The sequence below is a fragment of the Sciurus vulgaris genome (assembly GCF_902686455.1).
Source record: "Sciurus vulgaris genome assembly, chromosome: 11".
NCBI lineage: Eukaryota > Metazoa > Chordata > Mammalia > Rodentia > Sciuridae > Sciurus > Sciurus vulgaris.
In genome coordinates, this window is record NC_136472.1 from 118,567,043 (window position 1) to 118,588,578 (window position 21,536).

Sequence of the window (21,536 nt, forward strand, 5' to 3'; positions counted from 1 at the left end):
TCCTCCAGAGCAAAGACAGGTAGTGGTTACGTCCCAAATATGCTCTCTCCACTCCCAGAAGATGGATACCCTTCCCTAACCAGATCATAGGAATTTTTTTGTCCTTGTCCTTTAGGTTCTGTTACAGGCTATGTGAAATATATTACATAGAAAGGGACAGCATTCTGTCTGGACACAGAGATGAAGTATCAACAATGCTTTATTTCTAATCACTAATCCTTTATAGATCTGAAATCCAAGAAGTACCTACCTATTTTTATCAATCCCCAGTAAATATTCCCTCATGGGATTTTGCTTCTTACCCTATGTCTGATGGACCAGTAAAACCCTCCTGGAAGAAAATCTCCTGGCAGGGTTCATCATAAACCTGTGCTTATCAGACCCTTTGTTGCTCTCCTCATCCTCAGAGACCATTTGTGTTCTCACCTCTCTCTTTGGCTGAGTGATGTGTGCTAACCTTGTTACTCCCAGTCAGTGCCCTCTCATGCTTCTCTTAGTCAAAGTCTTCCTGACCTATTGGTAACACCATGACTTGGTTTCCCTTTCCTCTTTTTGATACGCTCCTGGTGTCTCGAAGTTTGTATAAAATTAACACCCTATTAATCAAGTGTCATAGAATTTTTCCTGAGCAAGTGGGAAACCTGCATCAGAATCTCCCAGTTTGTTTCTTAGAAATATTGATTTCTAGCTTCTACCCATAAACATACAATCATTCTCTAGGTTTAGGACCCAGGAATGTAGATTTTTAACAATTTCTTTGAGTTCTTATTATCTTAAAGTTTGAAGAATACTGGTTTCAGAAAGAAAGAATAATGTAGAATAGGTTTAAGTGTGATTAGGGTAAAGGAATGTGTCAAACAGGAGGCGAAGATACAGAAGAGCTCAGCTATGTGAAGCCTCATTTTCTAAACTAAAAATATCGACTTCCTCATGTGGTGATTCTTTACAGACACCTCAGAGCAGCAATAAATTCAGGCCTTTGAATTCTTATAACATTATGGATGGCTGTCTCACACTCCAATATTTCCATGGGTTTGCAGAGATTATTTTTTTCAGGGGCTAGCTAAATATCTCCATAAAGGTGAGATGGAACACCTGCTGTGTGCCAGGTTCTACTAGGTATTGAAGGTACAAAGCTGAATCGTCTAGGAGCCCATAGTGTAATAAGGATTAGATCTATGCAAATGATAAATGCATCAGAACTCAATCAAGGCCATGATAAGAGTAAACCCAAAGTCTTATGGGGGCAGAGTAAAGGAAGGTACACAGTTTGGAGACAATATGAAATACTTCATAGGGTTGGTGACATTTAACTGGGCATTTAAGGATGAATTTTTCCACATCAAGATGGGGAGGGAAGGCTGGGTATGAGAGCACATGTCTGTATCCCAGGGACTCCAAGATGCTGAAGCAAGAAGGTTGTAAATTTGAAGCCAGCCTGGTTGACTTAGACTCTGCTCAAAACAAAAAATAAAAAGAGCTGGAGAAATAGCTCAGTGGTAGAGCACCCACCAGAGTTTGACCACAGTATGAAAAAACAAAAGACAACAAACAGACAAACAAACAACCCCCCACCAAAAAAAGCAAGTGAGCCTTTTAATTTTAAAGTAGCAAATGACCAACTGTTTTTCTAGTTTTTCGATAGGAAAATAAGATTCTCAAACTACTGTTTAAAACACACTCATAGTTATTACATAAGTCCATTCTGCTTAATGATAGCAAGAAGAACATACTATTTGTTCAATGAAAGAATGATTTAATCCAATGGGCTTACAGGCTCAGAGAATAAGCTGAGTTGACCCTTGAGACATAAGAAATTTAAACTTTATCTTTGGATCTTTCCCATTGTTACTAGTAGTGTCATATTACAACCATTATATAATATTCTTTAAGGAACTGTAAAATAATATAATTAATATTATTTTAAAACATATTAATATTCTAAAAATATCTGTATATGAACATTTGAGTCTTAAAGGTTTTAAGATAAAATGACCAGCACTACAACTGTGGAAAAATTTCTCTGAAATTATGTTGTTCTGGAAAGGATACTTTTGTGCTCTCAGTTATAATAAATCACCAGTTATTCCTCTGCATGTAAAACTGGATCTTCACATGAAACTCGTGAGTACTTTGTTTTCTGAAAGCTGGAAGCTTGATACTTCAGCCCCTAATAAAACAAAGTCATAGGCTCATTTTCTCAGTACTCAAAAGATGAAAACCAGGTCTCTGCATAATGTAATCCTGTACTTCATGGGCTCAAGTGTTGATCTGTGTAGAACCCAACGACCAAAGAGATGGAGAGTTCATGTCCCTACCTTCTGTCAGTAAACAAAAATTGTATAGCTGTGTACAATAAAATGTACCATCTTTTTCAGTAGCCCAAATATGTACGTCTTAAAGTATATATAAAGAGAACTCCTTAATCCCAATGATTAAAGATCTAAGTCAGGAGTAAGACTAAGTTTCAGGTATACAAATTTTCTTGAGACAGGAGGTTAATTAGTTGGTTCTTCTACGTGTTTCAGTACTGCATTTCATAGGCACCTTTCCTGGATCTGGTTGAAGAATGTGCACTCAGGCAAACTATATGGATTCTGTTTATGATCAGTAGAGCACATGTAGAAGGTTTCTTGTACCAAGGGATCTCCAGGCAAAACCTCCTTTACAGTGTTGAAAGAGAAGTGACTACAACTTTGCATAATTAATTCTTTCCACATCCAATCAATTATAATTGACTTAAAGTTGCTTCGAAGACTAATCTCAAAAGGAAACAACGTTGGACAAAGCATATCAAAAACAGCAATGTAATTAGTCCTTCAAGGATGTAGAGGAAGAGGTGTTTAAGATTTGAGATTTGTTATAGAGTGGCAATTACACCTTTTCAAACAAAAGACTAAGTTATTTCTTTGGTACAAGAATAGAAAAAAATTTGTTATTGAATTCAAACTTTGGGAAATTCTCTTAAACTTGTGAGGGATTTAGTGAGGCCTTGGTTATTTTGACTGTGTAATGAAATGATGAAATTTAAGTACGTAAGTTTTAGTCAGCTTTATTTATTTATTTATTGCTGCTATGACCAAAAAAACCTGACAAGAACAATTTTAGAGCAGAAAAAGTTTATTTTGGGGCTCATGGATTCCAATTTCCATCCTGGCAGAAGAGTGTGGCAGAGGAAAGTAGCTCAGGACATCACAGCAGGAAGCCAAGAGAGAATCCACTTACCACATACAAAATATATACCTCAAAGGCACTCACCCAGTGACCCACCTCCTGCAACCATACTCTGTCTATAATGACCATCCAGCTAATCCCTATGAGGGGATTGATACACTGATTAGATTAACTCTCATAGTCTGAATTATTTCACCTCTAAACTTCATTGCATTGTCTCACACAAGAACTCTGGGGGGACATTTAATATCTAAACCATAATAATATATATGTGATCAGTCTTTTTTATTTTTACAGACTGCATTTTGATTCATTGTACACAAATGGGGTACATCTTTTTGTTTCTATGGTTGTGCATGATGTAGATTCATACCATTCTTGTAATCATACATCTACATAGGATAATGATGTCTGTCTCATTCCACCACTTTTCATACCCACCTCCTCCCTCTCATTTCTCTCTACATAATCTGAAGTTCCTCCATTCTTCTCTCACTCTCCAACCCCCTATCCCCATTATATGTCATCATCCACTTATCAGGGAAATCATTCAGCCTTTGGTTTTTTGGGATTGGCTTATTTTACTTAGCATGATATCCCCCAACTCCATTCACTTATCCACAAATGCCATAATATTATTCTTCTTTATGACTAAATAATATTCCATTGTGTATATTTGCCACAGTTTCTTTATCCATTCATCTGTTGAAGGGCATCTAGGTTGGTTCCACAATCTAGATATTGTGAATTGAGCTACTATAAATATTGATGTGGCTGTGTTACTGTAGTATACTAATTTTGTACTTTGTGTAAAAACAAAGGAGTGGGATAATTGGGTCAAAAGGTAGGATCACGTTTCAAGATGGCGGCCTAGAGGGTGGCTGCATTTCATGTTGCTCCAGGACTCAGGATTCAAAAGAGGAGATATTGAGACGCTTGGGACCAACTCAAAGCAGCCGGGTGACTCTCACCCCTTGGGAAGGCGTCCCGGATGGGACGGTGGTCCCGGAACGCAGGGAACTTTGTGAAGTAGAGCTGCCGGCGAGATGGCCCTCCCCCGCTGGAGCAGTGAACTCGGACAACTGGGAGCATCGTAAAGGAGGCCGCTCGGCACAGCGCTGGGACTCGGAGCAACCACTGGGGCTCCGGCGGCTGCCCAGGGGAAGAGTGGCGAGGAGAGCTGTGTGGACTCAGGACACCGGGGCCTGCCCTGAGGAGGAGGAGGAGGAGCGTGGCCACTTGGATTTGGAGTGACTGCACCAGAGCTACAGGCGGTTGCCAGAGGAGAAGCTGCGCAGCGAGCTGTTTGGACTCAGAACGACTGCTTCTGAACACCGGGGCCTGCCCTGAGGACGAGGAGGAGGAAGAGGAGTGCGGCCGCTTGGATTTGGGGTGACTACACCAGAGCTACAGGCAGTTGCCAGAGAAGGGGCTGCGTGGCGAGCTGTTTGGACTCAGACCACTTCTGAACCCCGGGGCCTGCCCAGAGGAGTAGGAGGAGGAGGAGGAGGAGGAGCGCGGCAGGTCGTTTGGACTCGCAGTGACTGCATAAGCGCTCCAGGTGGCTGCTCAGAGGAGAAGGCGAGTGGTGAGTTGTTTGGACTTAAAGTGACAGCTCCTGAACACAGGGGGGCTGCCTGGAGGAGAAGCGTGGTGGGACGCTTGGTCTTGAGTGGCCGCACCAGAGCTCCGGGCGGTTGCCCAGAGGACCCGTGCAGCGGGTCACGTGGATTCAGAGCCACTCAGAGCGACCGCTCCTGAACACCCGGGGGGTTATCTGGAGAAGGAGGAGGAACGGGGAGGGTCACTTCGACTCGGAGTGATTGATTGTCCAGGGCTACGGGTGGTTGGTGGAGGTGGAGGCACGCAGTGAGTTTCTTGGACTCCTAGTGACCGCACCGGAATACTGGGCGGCTGTCTGGAGGAAGAGGCCTGTGGCGGGTCTCTGGGATTCAGAGGGATTGTACAGGGCCCCAGGTGGCTGCTCAGAGGAGGGGCCGCATAGCCAGGCGATTAGGTGCAGAGCAGGGTCCCAGGATCGAGGAGGCTTCTTGGTGGAAGAGCCGCACAGAGACAGGCTTAGGGCGGAGCGAAGGTTCCAGGCCTGTGGGCAGATTCTCTGAGGAAGGGCAGCCTAAGGAGAGTCATCTGCAAAGGGTGAGGCTCCCAGGCCCAGGAGGTAGGGCCGGGCCCCTGGGAACTTTACAGAGGAAGGCAGCCCAGCCCAGGCGGTAGCTGTAAATTGAGGGGAACCTCTAGGAGGGAACTGACCAGCGAGACCTCCCCACCGGGTGAGTCTTCCCTGCTGGGTGAGGTTTCCCCACAAGGACGGTAAAACCAGAGACTCAGGCCCAAACAGGCCTTGCCTCAGCCCGCAGCCTAGGTCCCCTTTGGATGACCATTGGTCAACAAGTGGAGGCACCTCTGCCCACTAGCAGGGATTATACCCCACCTGAAGGCCACCACTCCTAGAGAGGCAGCTTTCTTGTGGAGCACCGCATTATCAACTTCCTCCAAGACTTCAGCCTACTGAAGGCTAAGGGGGGATATATATAGAAATCTTCAGGGACATTGTAAGTCAATAGAGGAAATCTGCAATATCTCAGCGGTCCTCTGATACCTGAACAATATGAGAAAACAAGGAAAGAAAATGCTGCAAACAAATCTAGATGTTACATCAATAAAACCCAATGACAGCATGGCAGAAGAAATGACAGAAAAGGAGTTCAGAATGTACATAATTAAAATGATCAGAGAAGCAAATGATGAGATGAAAGAGCAAATGCACGCACTGAATGATGAGATGAAAGAGCAAATGCAAGCATTGATTGATCGCACCAATCGACAGTTAAAAGAGCAAATACAGGAAGCAAAAGATCATTTCAATAAAGAGTTAGAGATATTGAAAAAAAACCAAACAGAAATCCTTGACATGAAGGAAACAATAAACCAAATTAAGAACTCCATAGAAAGCATATCCAATAGGATAGAACACCTGGAAGACAGAACCTCAGACATTGAAGACAAAATATTTAACCTTGAAAACAAAGTTGAACAAACAGAGAAGATGGTAAGAAATCCTGAACAGAATCTCCAAGAACTATGGGATATCATGAAAAGGCCAAATTTAAGAATTATTGGGATTGAGGAAGGCCTAGAGAAACAAGCCAAAGGAATGAACAATTTATTCAATGAAATAATATCAGAAAATTTCCCAAATCTGAAGAATGAAATGGAAAATCAAGTTCAAGAGGCTTATAGGACTCCAAATATACAAAATTACAACAGACCCACACCAAGGCACATTATAATGAAAATACCTAACATACAAAATAAAGACAGAATTTTAAAGGCTGTGAGAGAAAAGAACCAAATTACATTCAGGGGGAAACCAATACGCATATCAGCAGATTTTTCAATCCAGACCCTAAAAGCTAGAAGGGCCTGGACCAACATTTTTCAAGCCCTGAAAGAAAATGGATGCCAACCAAGAATCTTATACCCAGCAAAACTTACCTTCAAATTTGACGATGAAATAAAATCCTTCCATGATAAACAAAAGCTAAAACAATTTACAAAAAGAAAGCCAGCATTACAGAACATTCTCAGCAAAATATTCCATGAGGAAGAGATGAAAAACAAAGAAGCAAATCAGGAAAGGGAGGAATTATCCTAAAGGAATTGTCAAATAAAGGAGGAAACAAGTTGTGCCCAACAAATAAATAAATAAAATTTAAAAAATGAACCAAATGACCATGAAACCAAATCATATCTCTATAATAACCCTGAATGTTAATGGCCTGAATTCATCAATCAAGAGACATAGACTGGCAGATTGGATTAAAAAGAAAGATCCAACAATATGTTGCCTGGAAGAGACTCACCTCATAGAAAAAGATACCCATAGACTAAAGGTGAAAGGATGGGGAAAAACATACCATGCGCATGGACTCAGCAAAAAAGCTGGAGTATCCATCCTCATTTCCGATAATGTGGACTTCAAGCCAAAGTTAGTCAGAAGGGATAAAGAAGGTCATTTCATACTGCTTAAGGGAAGCATAAATCAGCAAGATATAACAATCATAAACATCTATGCCCCAAACAGTGGCTCATCCATGTATGTCAAACAAATCCTTCTCAATTTCAGAAACCAAATAGACCATAACACAATAATACTAGGTGATTTTAACACGCCTCTCTCACCACTGGACAGATCTTCCAGACAAAAATTGAACAAAGAAACAATAGATCTCAATAACACAATCAATAATTTAGACTTAACAGACATTTATAGAATATACCATCCAACCAAGAGCGAATACACTTTCTTCTCAGCAGCACATGGATCCTTCTCTAAAATAGACCATATATTATGCCACAAAGCTAATGTTAGCAAATACAAGAAGATAAAGACACTACCATGTATCTATCAGATCATAATGGATTGAAGTTAGAAATAAATGAAAGAGTAAAACACAGAAACTATTCCAACATCTGGAGATTAAACAATATGCTATTATATGATGAATGGATAACAGAAGATATTAGGAAGGAAATTAAGAAATTCTTAGAGGTAAATGAGAACAAAGAAACATCATATCAAAATCTCTGGGACACTATGAAAGCAGTACTTAGAGGGAAATTTATTTCATGGAGCGCATTTAATAAAAGAAGTAAAACTCAACAAATAAATGACCTAACACTACAGCTCAAAGCCCTAGAAAAAGAAGAACAGAACAGCACCAAAAGTAGTAGAAGACAGGAAATAGTTAAACTCAGAGCTGAAATCAATGAAATTGAAACAAAAGAAACAATACAAAAAATTGACAAAATAAATAGTTGGTTCTTCAAAAAAATAAACAAAATTGATAAACCTTTAGCCACACTAACAAAGAGAAGACGAGAGAAAACCCAAATCACTAAAATTCGGAATGAACAAGGAAATATCACAACAGACAGGATTGAAATACAAAATATAATTAGAAGCTATTTTGAAAATCTATACTCCAACAAAATAGAAAATTTCGAAGACATCAACAGGTTTCTAGAGACATATGAATTACCTAAACTGAACGAGAAGGACATAAACAATTTAAATAGACCAATTTCAAGTACTGAAATAGAAGAAGTCATCAAAATCCTACCAACAAAGAAAAGTCCGGGACCAGATAGGTTCTCAGCCGAGTTCTACAAAACCTTTAAAGAAGAGCTCATTCCAATACTTCTCAAAGTATTCCATAAAATAGAAGAGGAGGGAACCCTCCCAAACTCATTCTATGAAGCCAATATCACACTGATACCTAAACCAGACAGAGACTCATCAAGGAAAGAAAATTTCAGACCAATATCCTTAATGAACATTGATGCAAAAATTCTCAACAAAATTTTAGCTAATCGCATACAAAAACATATTAAAAAGATAGTGCACCATGATCAAGTTGGTTTCATCCCAGGGATGCAAGGTTGGTTCAACATCAGGAATTCAATAAATGTAATTCACCATATTAATAGACTTAAAGTCAAGAATCACATGATTATTTCAATAGATGCAGAAAAAGCCTTTGATAAAATACAGCACCCCTTCATGCTCAAAACACTAGAAAAAATAGGGATAGTGGTAACATTCCTTCACATTGTAAAGGCCATTTATCCTAAGCCCATGGCTAATATCATTCTAAATGGTGAAAAACTGAAAGCATTCCCCCTAAAAACTGGAACAAGGCAGGGATGTCCTCTTTCACCACTTCTATTCAACATCGTTCTTGAGACTCTGGCCAGAGCAATCAGAAATAAAGAAATTAAAGGGATACGAATTGGGAAAGAAGAACTCAAACTATCCCTGTTCGCTGATGACATGATTATATATTTAGAGGAACCTGGATATTCCACCAGAAAACTCTTAGAACTCATAAGTGAATTAAGTAAAGTAGCAGGTTACAAGATCAATGCCCATAAATCCAACGCATTTTTATACATAAGTGATGAATCTTCAGAAAGAGAAATTAGGAAAACTACCCCATTCACAATAGCCTCGAAAAAAATAAAATACTTGGGAATCAATCTCACAAAAGAGGTGAAAGACCTCTACAATGAGAACTATACAACACTAAAGAAAGAAATTAAAGAACACCTTAGAAGATGGAAAGATCTTCCATGTTCTTGGATAGGAAGAATTAATATTGTCAAAATGGCCATACTACCAAAAGTGCTATACAAATTCAATGCAATTCCAATTAAAATCCCAATGACGTACCTTACAGAAATAGAGCAAGCAATTATGAAATTCATCTGGAAGAATAAGAAACCCAGAATAGCTAAAGCAATCCTTAGCAGGAAGAGTGAAACAGGGGGTATTGCAATACCAGATCTTCAACTCTACTACAAAGCAATAGTAACAAAAACGGCATGGTATTGGTACCAAAATAGAAAGGTAGATCAATGGTACAGAATAGAGGACACGGACACAAACCCAAATAAATACAATTTTCTCATACTAGACAAAGGTGCCAAAAATATGCAATGGAGAAAAGATAGCCTCTTCAACAAATGGTGCTGGGAGAATTGGAAATTCATATGCAACAGAATGAAACTAAACCCATATCTCTCACCATGCATGAAACTAAACTCAAAATGGATTAAGGACCTCGGAATCACACCAGAGACCCTGCAGATTATAGAAGAAAAAGTAGGTCCAAATCTTCACCTTATTGGTCTAGGATCAGACTTCCTTAACAGGACTCCCATAGCACAAGAAATAAAAGCTAGAATCAACCACTGGGATAGATTCAAACTAAAAAGCTTTCTCTCAGCAAAGGAAACTATCAGCAATGCGAAGAAAGAGCCTACAGAGTGGGAGAATATCTTTGCCAATCATACTTCAGATAGAGCACTAATCTCCAGAATCTATAAAGAACTCAAAAAACTTTACTCCAAGAATTCAAATAATCCAGTCGACAAATGGGCTAAGGAAATGAATAGACACTTCACAGAAGAAGATCTACAAGCAATCAACAAACATATGGAAAAATGTTCAACATCTCTAGTAATAAGAGAAATGTAAATCAAAACCACCCTAAGATTCCATCTCATCCCAATTAAAATGGCGATTATCAAGAATACGAGCAACAACAGGTGTTGGCGAGGATGTGGGGAGAAAGGTACACTCATACATTGCTGGTGGGGCTGCAAATTAGTGCAGCCACTCTGGAAAGCAGTGTGGAGATTCCTTAGAAAACTTGGAATGGACCCTCCATTTGACCCAGCTATCCCACTCCTTGGCCTGTACCCAAGGGCTTAAAATCAGCATACTACAGAGATACAGCCACATCAATGTTCATAGCTGCTCAATTCACAATAGCCAGACTGTGGAACCAACCTAGATGCCCTTCAATTGATGAGTGGATAAAGAAACTGTGGTATATATATACAATGGAATATTACTCAGCCATAAAGAATGACAAAATTATGGCATTTGTAGGCAAATGGATGAAATTGGAGAATATCATGCTAAGTGAGATAAGCCAATCTCAAAAAGACAAGGGACGAATGATATCGCTAATAAGTGGAGGATGACACATAATGGGGGGGAGGGAAGGGTCAGTGTTAGGGTTAGAGTTAGGGTTAGGGAGGGGGGCAAGTATGGAGGAAGGAAGTACTGTATAGAGGGTAAAGAGGGGTGGGAGGGGTGGAGGGAAGGGAACAAATAACAGAATGAATCAAACAACATTGTTCTATGTAAATTTATGATTACACAAATGGTATGCCTTTACGCCATGTACCAACAGAGAAACAACATGTATCCCATTTGTTTACAATAAAAAAAAATGTAGGATCAGTCTTAATAACAAGTAGCATAGAAAATTGAGTCATATAGTACTTGTAACATACTTGTATAAACTTGGGTAAGTAAGTCACTTAAATATTCTAAGCTTCAATTTTCTTATCTGTAAAATGGATTTCACAGAACTTTTAAGAGAATGCATTTTGTACAGTTTGTACCCAGGTGATTAATACAAATTTGAAAAAAAAATTTGATGCTCATTACCAAGTAGAAAAATTACATTATCTTTTCATTTACATCAATTATATAACTCAAAGTATCTACTTTTCCAAGTCTCTTTCTACTCTTACCTCCCCCAACAAATGTTGAACTTATAGCTCATTAAAACACACTGAACTGTTAGAAGTCTGTACCTTTCTCTCTCTCTCTTTTTCATTTCATTAAGATATTACCATCTTTTTTTAAAAAAAGATCAGGATTCTTTGCTTCATAATGGCAAAAGTTACACTTTATTCACATAAACAAACATACTCATATTTTTCTTAAAACATGCAGTCTTTGAGTATCTTCTCCCTCCCATATGGAGACCATTTCATTCTTCCTCCTTCTTTCTTCCTAAAGGGAACCACAATTCTGAAGTTGGTATGTATTTGTCCCATCTGTGTTTACAATTTTTCTGAATTTGTATATACCCAGTATCTACATTTGTTTGGTCTCAAATTTATGTAAATAACAAATTCTTTTGCTCTTTACTTGCATATTTATTTGTATGATTTTCTCTTTGCTATGCTAATCTTAGGGGTTTATGTGATAAAAGTGTATATATTTCATTGTGGTTTAAAACATAAAAGGATAAAGGATAATTTTACACTGATCAGAATGACCTGTCTAGAGAAAAATTTCCTAACATTCTAGGATTCTTTTACCTTGCTTCCTTAAATAAGATAGGATGGTGAATTTAATATAAGCTAAACACAGTTAATATGGAAAAAGGGAGTCAGGGAGGACCCTGTCTTGCTCTGATTTTCAGGAGCTAGAGTGTACCCTAGAATGTTGAATACTAGAGTGGGCACCTTGAACAAAATTTTCTATCTTTAATTGCTGTATTGGGTCAACTATATGCACTGCTGGAAGACAATTTTGGAGTCCTAATCTAGGATACATTTTCTAAGCGTAGTTGGTGATTTTGTAAGTACTTAATTCCCTTTAATTTTTCTTGCTTAAAATTCCTAGAATAGTTTCTCTTTCCTTCAATGAATCCTAACTAATGCAAATCTCAATTAAGATGGACTTCCGTGAACTATAATAAATAATTTCCTTAACTAGAGGATATTTTGCCATTCTAATGTATCCCAAAGACTTTTCTCATAAAAACAAGAGAAGAAACAAGAAATGGATCCTAAAGAATTGTTCAATATCACATCAGGTTACATCTATAGTCATGCTGAGCATGAACAATATTTTATCTTAGAACAATGATCAGTTTGAGGGGAAATTGGTATCATTGCTATCTTTTTAAAAAAGTCTACTTAATGGGTTAATGGAAATGGGTTAGGGGAAACAGAAATATCTATTGGTTATCTAAATTGCCTTAGAAACTACTTTAAAACATTAAATTATTCTATGGTAAGTTGCCCAAAATGAGAATCTATGTATGTGAAATATATACCCTCTGGACCCTTTTCTGGAAACTGATTATCCTCCTAAAGAAGAGATCATGTATTGGTATGTGTAACTGCTATTGTAGAGTGCTGCTTATCTTTTCCCCATTGACATCAAAATTTGTCTTTGTTACCTAAGTAAGGTATACATGTAAAAAGAATGGTTTACTGATTGTGCCGTAACAGTCTCAGAATTACTAGCATCTATGAAAAAAAAAAAAAACCCAGAAATTATGCTAAACGTCTACCAGATTGCTAAAATCTCAGGCAGCTATAAGAATGAATGGCGATATCTACAGGATGACAGAATAGGGAACTCCAGCCCTTATCTACCCCACAGAGGGACCAATTTTGATATCCACCCAGAGAGGAGAATCATTTTTGGGAGCCATGGATTAGAAAATTAATTCAGGAGTGGACATATTGAAGAGAATAGAAGAAAAGTTTCATTGCATCCCTGTCATACCTTCCCCAAGATGGGTCAGTGCTGAAAGGAGCTCCCTTGATCTGCGATTTTTCCCAGAGGAGAAAGACAGAGAAAAGTGAACTCCTGGCTTCTCCAGACTTTCAGGAAACGTCCCTAGAGGTCCAATTTGGTCTCACCTAACCCAGAACACTGAGGGAGTCACTGTGGCTAGTTGTCTGGGAGTAGTAAGAAGAGGCAGGGACTCACATAAATCAGACCCTAGACATCAACAGCCTGCAACAAATATTACTAACTGGCTCATGGACTCACCAGGGGTACAACCCACAAACCTTGCCTGTGGACCCCTGGACTAGTCAGTGCACATCCCCAGTGCCTATGTGCTGCCTCTAGTCCACACATATCCTGTATACTTCCATTTATATAATTTTGAGTGAAAAATGTACAGGAATGCAGACGTTGCCAGGAGGACTGGAGACACAAGGAACAGGGGCATGGCTATCAAAAGGGCAACTTGAAGAATTCTTGTAATAAAAATGTTCTTTAATTTTAATTAGTGTCAATAACCTTGCTGCAATTGCAAAAAAAATTATCACACTCATCTGAGTATTTGATAGTTTATTTTTATTTAAAAAACCCATTTTATAATACATAACCTGAGTTATGAATTTACCTTTAAAATATTTTAACCAATTTTCTTGAGAATTTGTAGTAGGTTAGCCCAGTGTGACATAAACCTGCAAATTAAAAATCCATTTAGTTAAAAGGCATGCTTTCCTATTCTGCATCTTTATGATAATATCATGTAAAATAAAGTTGAAGTTACCACTGGCTTTGCTACATTAGAATATACCAGACTTGAGGTACATAAACAAGAATCAGGAATGATCAAAAAATGTGGAATTTTAGGCAAGATGGTAGATTAGAGGAAGGGGGCACTTCCCACTTGCTTTGCTGTTTGGAATTGAAATGACAGGAGTAGAGCTTCATAACAAGGTGGACATCTGAAGAAAACCACTATAAATCAGTATTTGTCAGAGGCTGAGAGAAGCCCAGAGATTCTGGTGTAGTGAGTGAAGTGGCAGTAGTGTATGTCACTGCAAAGGGAGAGAGCAACACGGGACAAATTTGGCATACAGACACCTGTGGAAGGCAGTCTCTACCAAGCTGATACAAAGACTGCTCAGAGAGCTGGGGTTTAAAAGGTGCTCAGAGTTTCTCACGTTCTAGGTGAAAAAATCAGTTGAAGATTCAGCTTGAGGAGTCTATGCTGAATCTTTTGCATATGGGAATCTGAGAATCCCAAGCAGATATTTTCACAGTAAGTAATGCTTACTGTGTGACCTAAGGTGTACTTAGCAATTCATAATCCTGAATCAGTTATAGGGAATAGTGGATCCAGGGGGATTCAAGACAGAGGCACAAGCCAGGTGTGGTGGCATGTGCCAAGAGGATCACAAGTTTAAGGCCAACCTCAGCAACTTAGTAAGGCCATGAGGACTTAGGGAGACCCCATCTCAAAATAGAAAATAAAAAGGGATGGGGATGTGGTTCAGTGGTAAAATGCCTCTGGCTCAATTCCCAAAAAGACCGAGGAGTGCAACCCGAATGACCACTCCAATATATTGATGCAGACACCAACTTTCTTATCAAGATCTCTAAGGCTCAAGAAATAAAACCAAGAATCACATTAAATCAGAAAACTTCTGCATAGCAAAGGAAACAAGGGCACACAGAGAGAGACTACAGAATGGGAGAAAATCTTTGTCAGCAACTCTTCTGAAAATGTATTAATAGCCAAAATATATAAAGAACTCAAAACACTAAGCACCGGAATGAAGAACAAACAAAAACAAAAATCAAATCAAACCAAACCACAAAACAACAACAAACCAAATAGCCCAATTAATAGATGGACACATTCTGTTACAACTGAATTAGGCTGATGTGACCATTATGCATAAAAGAAGGGAAAGAAATTATAATCATGTAATGTAAAAATCAAGTCAGAATTTCTCTGTGTTCATTTTGTATCTTCTCATATTTCTACCTATTACATTCAAGTTAAAATAATGAGCTTCATTTTAATTTCTAGCTTAGAGTCCTGGTATCAAACTCTTCTTGGAATGTGATTTGGTATAAAATAAACTTGGAGCATATCCTGTTCTTGCATTACCTAAATGAGAGTTCTTTACATTTCTATAGATAACACACATTTTAATAAAAATCACTATAGTCTTCATCACTGCTGTAGTCTAAAGAATGTCTATCTTGTGGGATACATTTCAAATTCACTTTCAGGAAGTTTGGGTCTGCTAATGATTTTGAGGGGTCTAAGAATAATAAGTTCACTCAATCACACCGTTTTCAAATTTGAATGTTTAATTTTTGCCAATATTTCTATCTTTCTGTGTTCTATTTGTAACAACATGATACACCCAAATACTGAGGCTTGTATCTTAGGAATTTTTAATTTGGGGGAGGAGTTCTATTTCCATCCCCTTAGTAAGAAGTTCTGTTGACTCTTTCCTGGCAATGTTGTCTGCATTTTTTTGTTTATATCTTGGAACCTGTTAATTCAGAGCATTAAAAAACAATTGTTCATTGTTGTAATTGCCTCCTGTGGCTCACCCTACCTCCGTTTCTCTAACTGCAGGCCTGCCGGCCAGTGCAACCATATTTATCTATGTAGGCCTTCACGGTGGTGATTTCTATGCCAAAATAAATAAAAAAGTAAAAATCTTGAATGGCTAATGAACCAATCATAGTGAATGGAATCTTGATTTTGGCATTTGAGAACTTCCTGTCCTGCATTGTTCCAGACCCACCTCTGATTTGAGTGTATGCTGCCATTCTGTGGGGAGAGACATTGGCACCTCACAGAGAGCCTAAGTAAGTCCCCAGGGTGACATCCAGGGAGGAGGGAGACTGCAGTCTTTCTGTGATCTCAGTAACTTGGACCTGGAGTGCTCCTAGATGACCTTTAAAACTCAGAAGTGGCCTTTGCATATCTCTGATGTTTTTCCTGTCCAGAATTTTTGTGTACAAATAACAGCTTTGACACTATAAGCCTTTACCAGTGAAGCAAGAATTCTGTGTAGAATCCAGTATAGATTCCAGGAAACATAGGAAAGAGATTCCCATCTATTCAACTTTTTATTATGCAAATATGTGTTGAGTACTTATTATATATGTCAGGTTTGGCTCTAAGGTGATGCTGAAATAGCACTGAAGAAAAGACACAGTATCTCTGCAATTTTGAAGCTTAGATCCAAATGTATGTGGGTACATGAATGTGTGCTTATGCACCGTGAGAAGATAGAAGATAGAAACAAACAACAGTATGGTATTTCACAGTGCTGTGGGGATTTTATGGCACTAGATACTATAGATACAGGAAAGGTCATTTTGCTTTTCTGTGGGGATGTGCCCATTTGGTAGGAAACCAAAACATGTAAAATGGTGCAGCTCCAATAAGCCAATGTTATTATCATGAACTAGGTTGAAATGCAGGGTAGATAATTCCTTTTAGCTTTAAGTGTTGATCTCTGGAGAAAATAAGTCTTCCAATATTAAATCAGGTCCCTAGGATTTTCTTACTCATAAGAACCCCTGGGGTCATATAAGTAGGTGGTTCTTTTGGCATCAGTAGATGCTATCTACCACCCCATTGGATGGAGAGGACAGTCTAGCAGCCACTAGAAATCATGATTTGTGCCTCATGGCTTCTCAAACAGTCAGAGACTAAGGGCTGTGCTCTGGCTCTCTCTATCCAAAACTCACCCCAATCAAAAATAATAATGACAACAATAGAGCAGATGTCTGTTCTGGCCTCTTCATCCTTACAGTTAATCAGAGTTATTTGCCCCTCCATGAGATTAGGGAAGAAGAATTAACAAGAAGTATTAACTTTTATGAAGTCCTGATGCAGAAGGGTGAGTGCTGGATTATACCTATCCTGCTAGTCTTCTTCAAAACCTCCTCTGTGAGGTACAATGACTCCTTGTAAAGCCTCATCTCTCTCTGCTGAGATCACCACTGACCCTGAGATTAGAGGAGGTGGTCACTGCAGAAATGCTCTAGAGTCAAGAGTAGTTATTGGCTTCCTCAACCTTATCCCCTCAGAAATTTCTGTCTATGCATGTTTTGGATATTATTACCCTGTGTGCATATATGACTATACAACTGGTGTTCTATATCACGTACAACCAGAAAAGGAGAAGTCATACTCCATGATGTGTCATGGCACATTCTACTGTCATGTATAACTAGATAAATTAAAAAAAGAAAACAAGGCAAAAAGAACAATTTTATAATCATGGCAGTTGTAGTAAATTAAACCATTATTAAATTAAAATATATTCATCTGTATACATTCTCTCGAGCTTACAAAATAAAACAACAACAACAAAACAATGACAAAACGGTGAGCTTGAGTTCATCTCCCCATCTGAATCTCAATCTTCTTATACTGGGTCTGGTGGAGAGAGCTGGCTTCTCATTTTAATGTTACTATTTCTTCTTTTTTCACAGACAGGTCCCAGGGAGGAATGGTCTCAGGCAATGGCTCTTCAGTGACTCAGTTTATCCTGCTGGGTTTAACACAACAGCCAGAGCTCCAGTTGCCTCTCTTGCTCCTCTTCTTAGCCATTTATGTGGTCTCTGCGGTGGAGAACCTGGGCTTGATTGTTCTGATTGTTCTGAATCCTCACCTGCACACTCCCATGTACTACTTCCTCTTCAACCTTTCCTTCATTGATCTCTGCTTCTCCTCTGTCATAATCCCCCGAATGCTGATGAGCTTTATAGAACAGAACATCATCTCTTATGCAGAGTGCATGACTCAGCTTTTTTCCTTCTGCTTCTTTGTTATTGATGAGTGCTGTATTTTGACATCAATGGCCTATGATAGATATGTGGCCATCTGTAAACCTCTGCTTTACAGGGTTACCATGTCCCATCAGGTCTGCCTCATGCTGATGGTAGGTGGGTATGCAATGGGGCTTGTGGGTGCCATGGCCCACACTGGATGCATGCTGAGACTCAGTTTCTGTGATGGAAACATCTTCAATCACTACATGTGTGACATACCTCCTCTTCTGTAGCTCTCCTGTACAAGCACCTCCATCAATGAGCTGGTGGTTTTCTTCGTGGTGGGTGTCAATATAATAGTGCCTAGTCTCACCATCTTTATTTCTTACACTTTGATCCTGTCCAACATCCTTGGCATCTATTCTACCAAGGGCAGATCCAAAGTCTTTAGTACCTGCAGCTCCCACATAATGACTGTTTCTCTTTTCTTTGGATCATCAGCATTCATATATTTTAAGTCTTCTCCTGGTGTATCTGGGGATCAACATAAGGTATCCACAGTGTTTTATACCACTGTGGGACCAATGATGAATCCTTTCATATACAGTTTGAGGAGTAAAGATGTTCAAGTTGCACTGGGCAAGACTTTGAAGAGAAAGGTGCTTGTCTAAGCAGAATTTATGTTGGTTATAAGTGGCAAATCTTAGTAAGGGTGCGTGATATATAATGCTATGGAGAAAAAGGTAAAAATCACAATAAAATGTAATATACTTAAATAACAGGGTAAATAAGTAGAGAAAGTTACATGATTATAAATTCAGAAATGGTGAAGTTGTGAGATTTCTGACTAGGACACATCTAGAATTCCTGTGAAGCTGTGTCATGGAGATATTGACTTTGGCAGTCAATCATCTACTCATTCACTTAACAAATTTCTGTTACAAGTTATAGGGGATTTTGTTTTTTGAGATATTCCCTTGTTTTTCTAAAGGGGAGATGTATGGGGATTCTTGTCTTATTTTGGTCTCTGGTCCCTTCTCAAGGCAATGTGGTAAAGAGAGGCCAAAAATTTTCTTGGGTTCTTAGTTCTTAAGGGCAGGAAACTGAAATAATCATTTAGAGTAGCTAGAATAAAGAGGCTGCACTGGATTTCATCTCAGGCGAGAATGTGGGTACAAGGACATGCTATGTTTTCAATGGGAAATTTACCAGAAAGGTTTTTGTTAATAATATCAGAGGAATTTTTGTCCTTTTCTCAAATAGACTTTAAACTCTAATTAATTATCAGTCTGCATGTACTCTTTGTTGTTTTCATTCTTCCTTTGTCTCAGAGGTTAATGTGTACTGGGAATGTGTTTATTTAATCTTGTAAGCTGCCAGGGTCATAGTTTCAGGGTTCTCCTCCTATGGGTCATCCTGCACATGCAGGCAGACCTGGCCACCTCTGCATGGGAAGGCTCTGGTCCTCATCCTGTTACTCTTTCCCTGGGGCAAGGCGAAGAATGCAGCTATTGCTTAAAACAATAACAATGCACTTTGATTCATAAACCTCAAGTTTGCTTTCAGGATAATATATGTAATATGTGATATTGGCCCTAAAATCTTATCATAAAGTTTCTCTGATAATCTTTTCAGTATCCTGTTATGTTTCTAAGAGTTTCAGGGGCTTTTTAAAAAAATAGTCATTTTTTTAACCTGTTTGTGGAAATTTAAATTCTCTCTAATTTTTATTTTTTGGTACCAGAGATTAAACCCAGGGGTGCTTAACCATTGAGCCATATGCTCAATCCTTTTTGAGACAGAGTCTCACTAAATTATGCTTAGGGTTTTACTAAGTTGTTGAGACTGGCTTTAAACTTGTGATCCTCCTACCTCAGCCTTCAGAGCCACTGGGATTACAGGCATGCACTACCATGCCCAACTAAATTATTCTCTTAAATTGCACCTGGGTGCCTTTGTTCTAGAGGTGGTAAAGTGCAGTTGAGAGTACATAGTATTTAAAGAGACTGAGGCTTTTCCTGTCTCAGGTTTTTGTGTGTAAACTGAGCAGGCACTAACCTCTGTGTGAACCTGAGATTTCACATCTGTGAAATGGGGGTTACAAATGTGTAGAATGTCCATATAATTTGCTCTTTAAAATAAAAGTAAAGTGAGAATATACATTCGAGGTGTTCAGTGAATTATATGAAATCCAAATTAAATAGATCCATTTGTTTTATTTTTCAAAATCTGAAACTTTTGAAAAGTTGATATATCTCATGAATTTATATTGTTTTCCTCCTCTCACTGATGTTTGATAGTACTGCCTCATTAAGTACCTGTTCATTTCAGCTATGTAAGTCAAATTAGGTCTCCACTATGGTTTCTTATTGGAGGAATATAAACATGAAGTAAACTGCACAAAATTAAAGTGTGCATATTGATGTTCTGGCATATGCATACACTTGTGAAACCATCATCACATTCAAATAATTACTTCAGACTGCTCTAACAGAAATATCACAAACAACAGCCTTTTATTTCTTACAGTTTTAAAGTCCAGGAAGTCTAAGGGCAAGGAAAAGACACATTTGGTAAGGATTTTTGATAAGGCTTGCTTCCTGGTTCATAGATGACTGCTCTGATTTGAATATATCTTCCCAATTCAATCTGCAGTGTAACAGTAGTGGGAGATGGGACTTATGGGGAGGTGTCTGGATAGCCAGGACACCAGCCTCCATCCCTCACAGGGTGCCAGCATCTGGCAAGGACCTTCCTACTGTGTCGTCACTTGGGGAAAGAGCACAGGGGCAGGAGAACCAGAGAGGGAGTGCACAGCCTCAGGCTTTTCAGAATCAGCCTTAATTCATTCTTGAGAACCCTTTTCTCATGATCTAAACTGCTCCCAAATCATCCCTGTGCGTCTGGATGACCTTCCTTTCCCACCCTGTCCATCTCCCTGTCTTGTCCCTAAAAAAATGCTAGCCAGTTTTCTGTCATTGTTAATTATTTTGCGTTTTCTGGTATAATATAGAAATGAAATCTTATCATATGCATTTTTTTTTGTCTGGTTTCCTTCACTTGCTGTAAATATTTTGAAATTCTTCCAAGTTGTTGGGAGTACTAAGCTACCAATAAACCCATGGATACTGAAATTAAAATAATATCAATTAGAATCACTAAAAAATTAATTCCACCATAATGTGCAATTATAAGCACAAATAAAAAATATGAGGAAATAAAACAAAATAAGGAGGAACAAAAAAATTAACCACCTAGGTGTAAATTGAGCAAAACATGGGCAGGGTTAGACCTTATTTTAGGATAAAGAAGACAAGAAACAGACTGGGAGAAAATATTAGCTAACAATATATTCAATAAAGGATTTTCTGGAATGTATCCAGAATGTAAGAAAAAAAAATTCCTCAAAACTCTGCAGTCTAAACATAACAAATCTTGTTAAAAAATGGGCAAAAGATATGAAGACATAGTTCACTGAAGAAGACATACACCAAAACAAAAGTGTTGAAGAAAATATTGAATGAGAAAAAAATGTTCAATATCATTAGCCATTAGAGATGTAAAAATTAAAACCAAAACAAGATATCACAAAATGAATGGCACATAACACATGAAAAACTATCCATATTACTAGTTATTAGAAAAGCAAATTAAACCTGAAGAGAAATCCATTATACATCTATTA

General features: G+C 38.5%; 1 protein-coding gene across 5 annotated transcripts in view; it reads left to right on the forward strand.

Moving 5' to 3' along the window:
- The window catches only part of LOC306640364 (olfactory receptor 8B3-like), a gene marked incomplete at both ends in the record, with an annotated part of 204,322 nt that overhangs the window by 21,651 nt on the left and 161,135 nt on the right, over nucleotides 1-21,536 (forward strand). Inside the window, one exon of one of the 5 annotated variants that reach the window (XM_079104567.1) lies at nucleotides 17,590-17,706. The exons of 2 other annotated variants lie outside the window; for them this stretch is intronic. In XM_079104567.1, coding sequence (XP_078960693.1) covers nucleotides 17,590-17,706 — 117 coding nt within the window. Of the gene's footprint in view, nucleotides 1-17,589; nucleotides 17,707-21,536 lie in introns of those variants that run through there. 2 more of the 5 variants (XM_079104564.1, XM_079104563.1) reach the window with 2 other exon arrangements.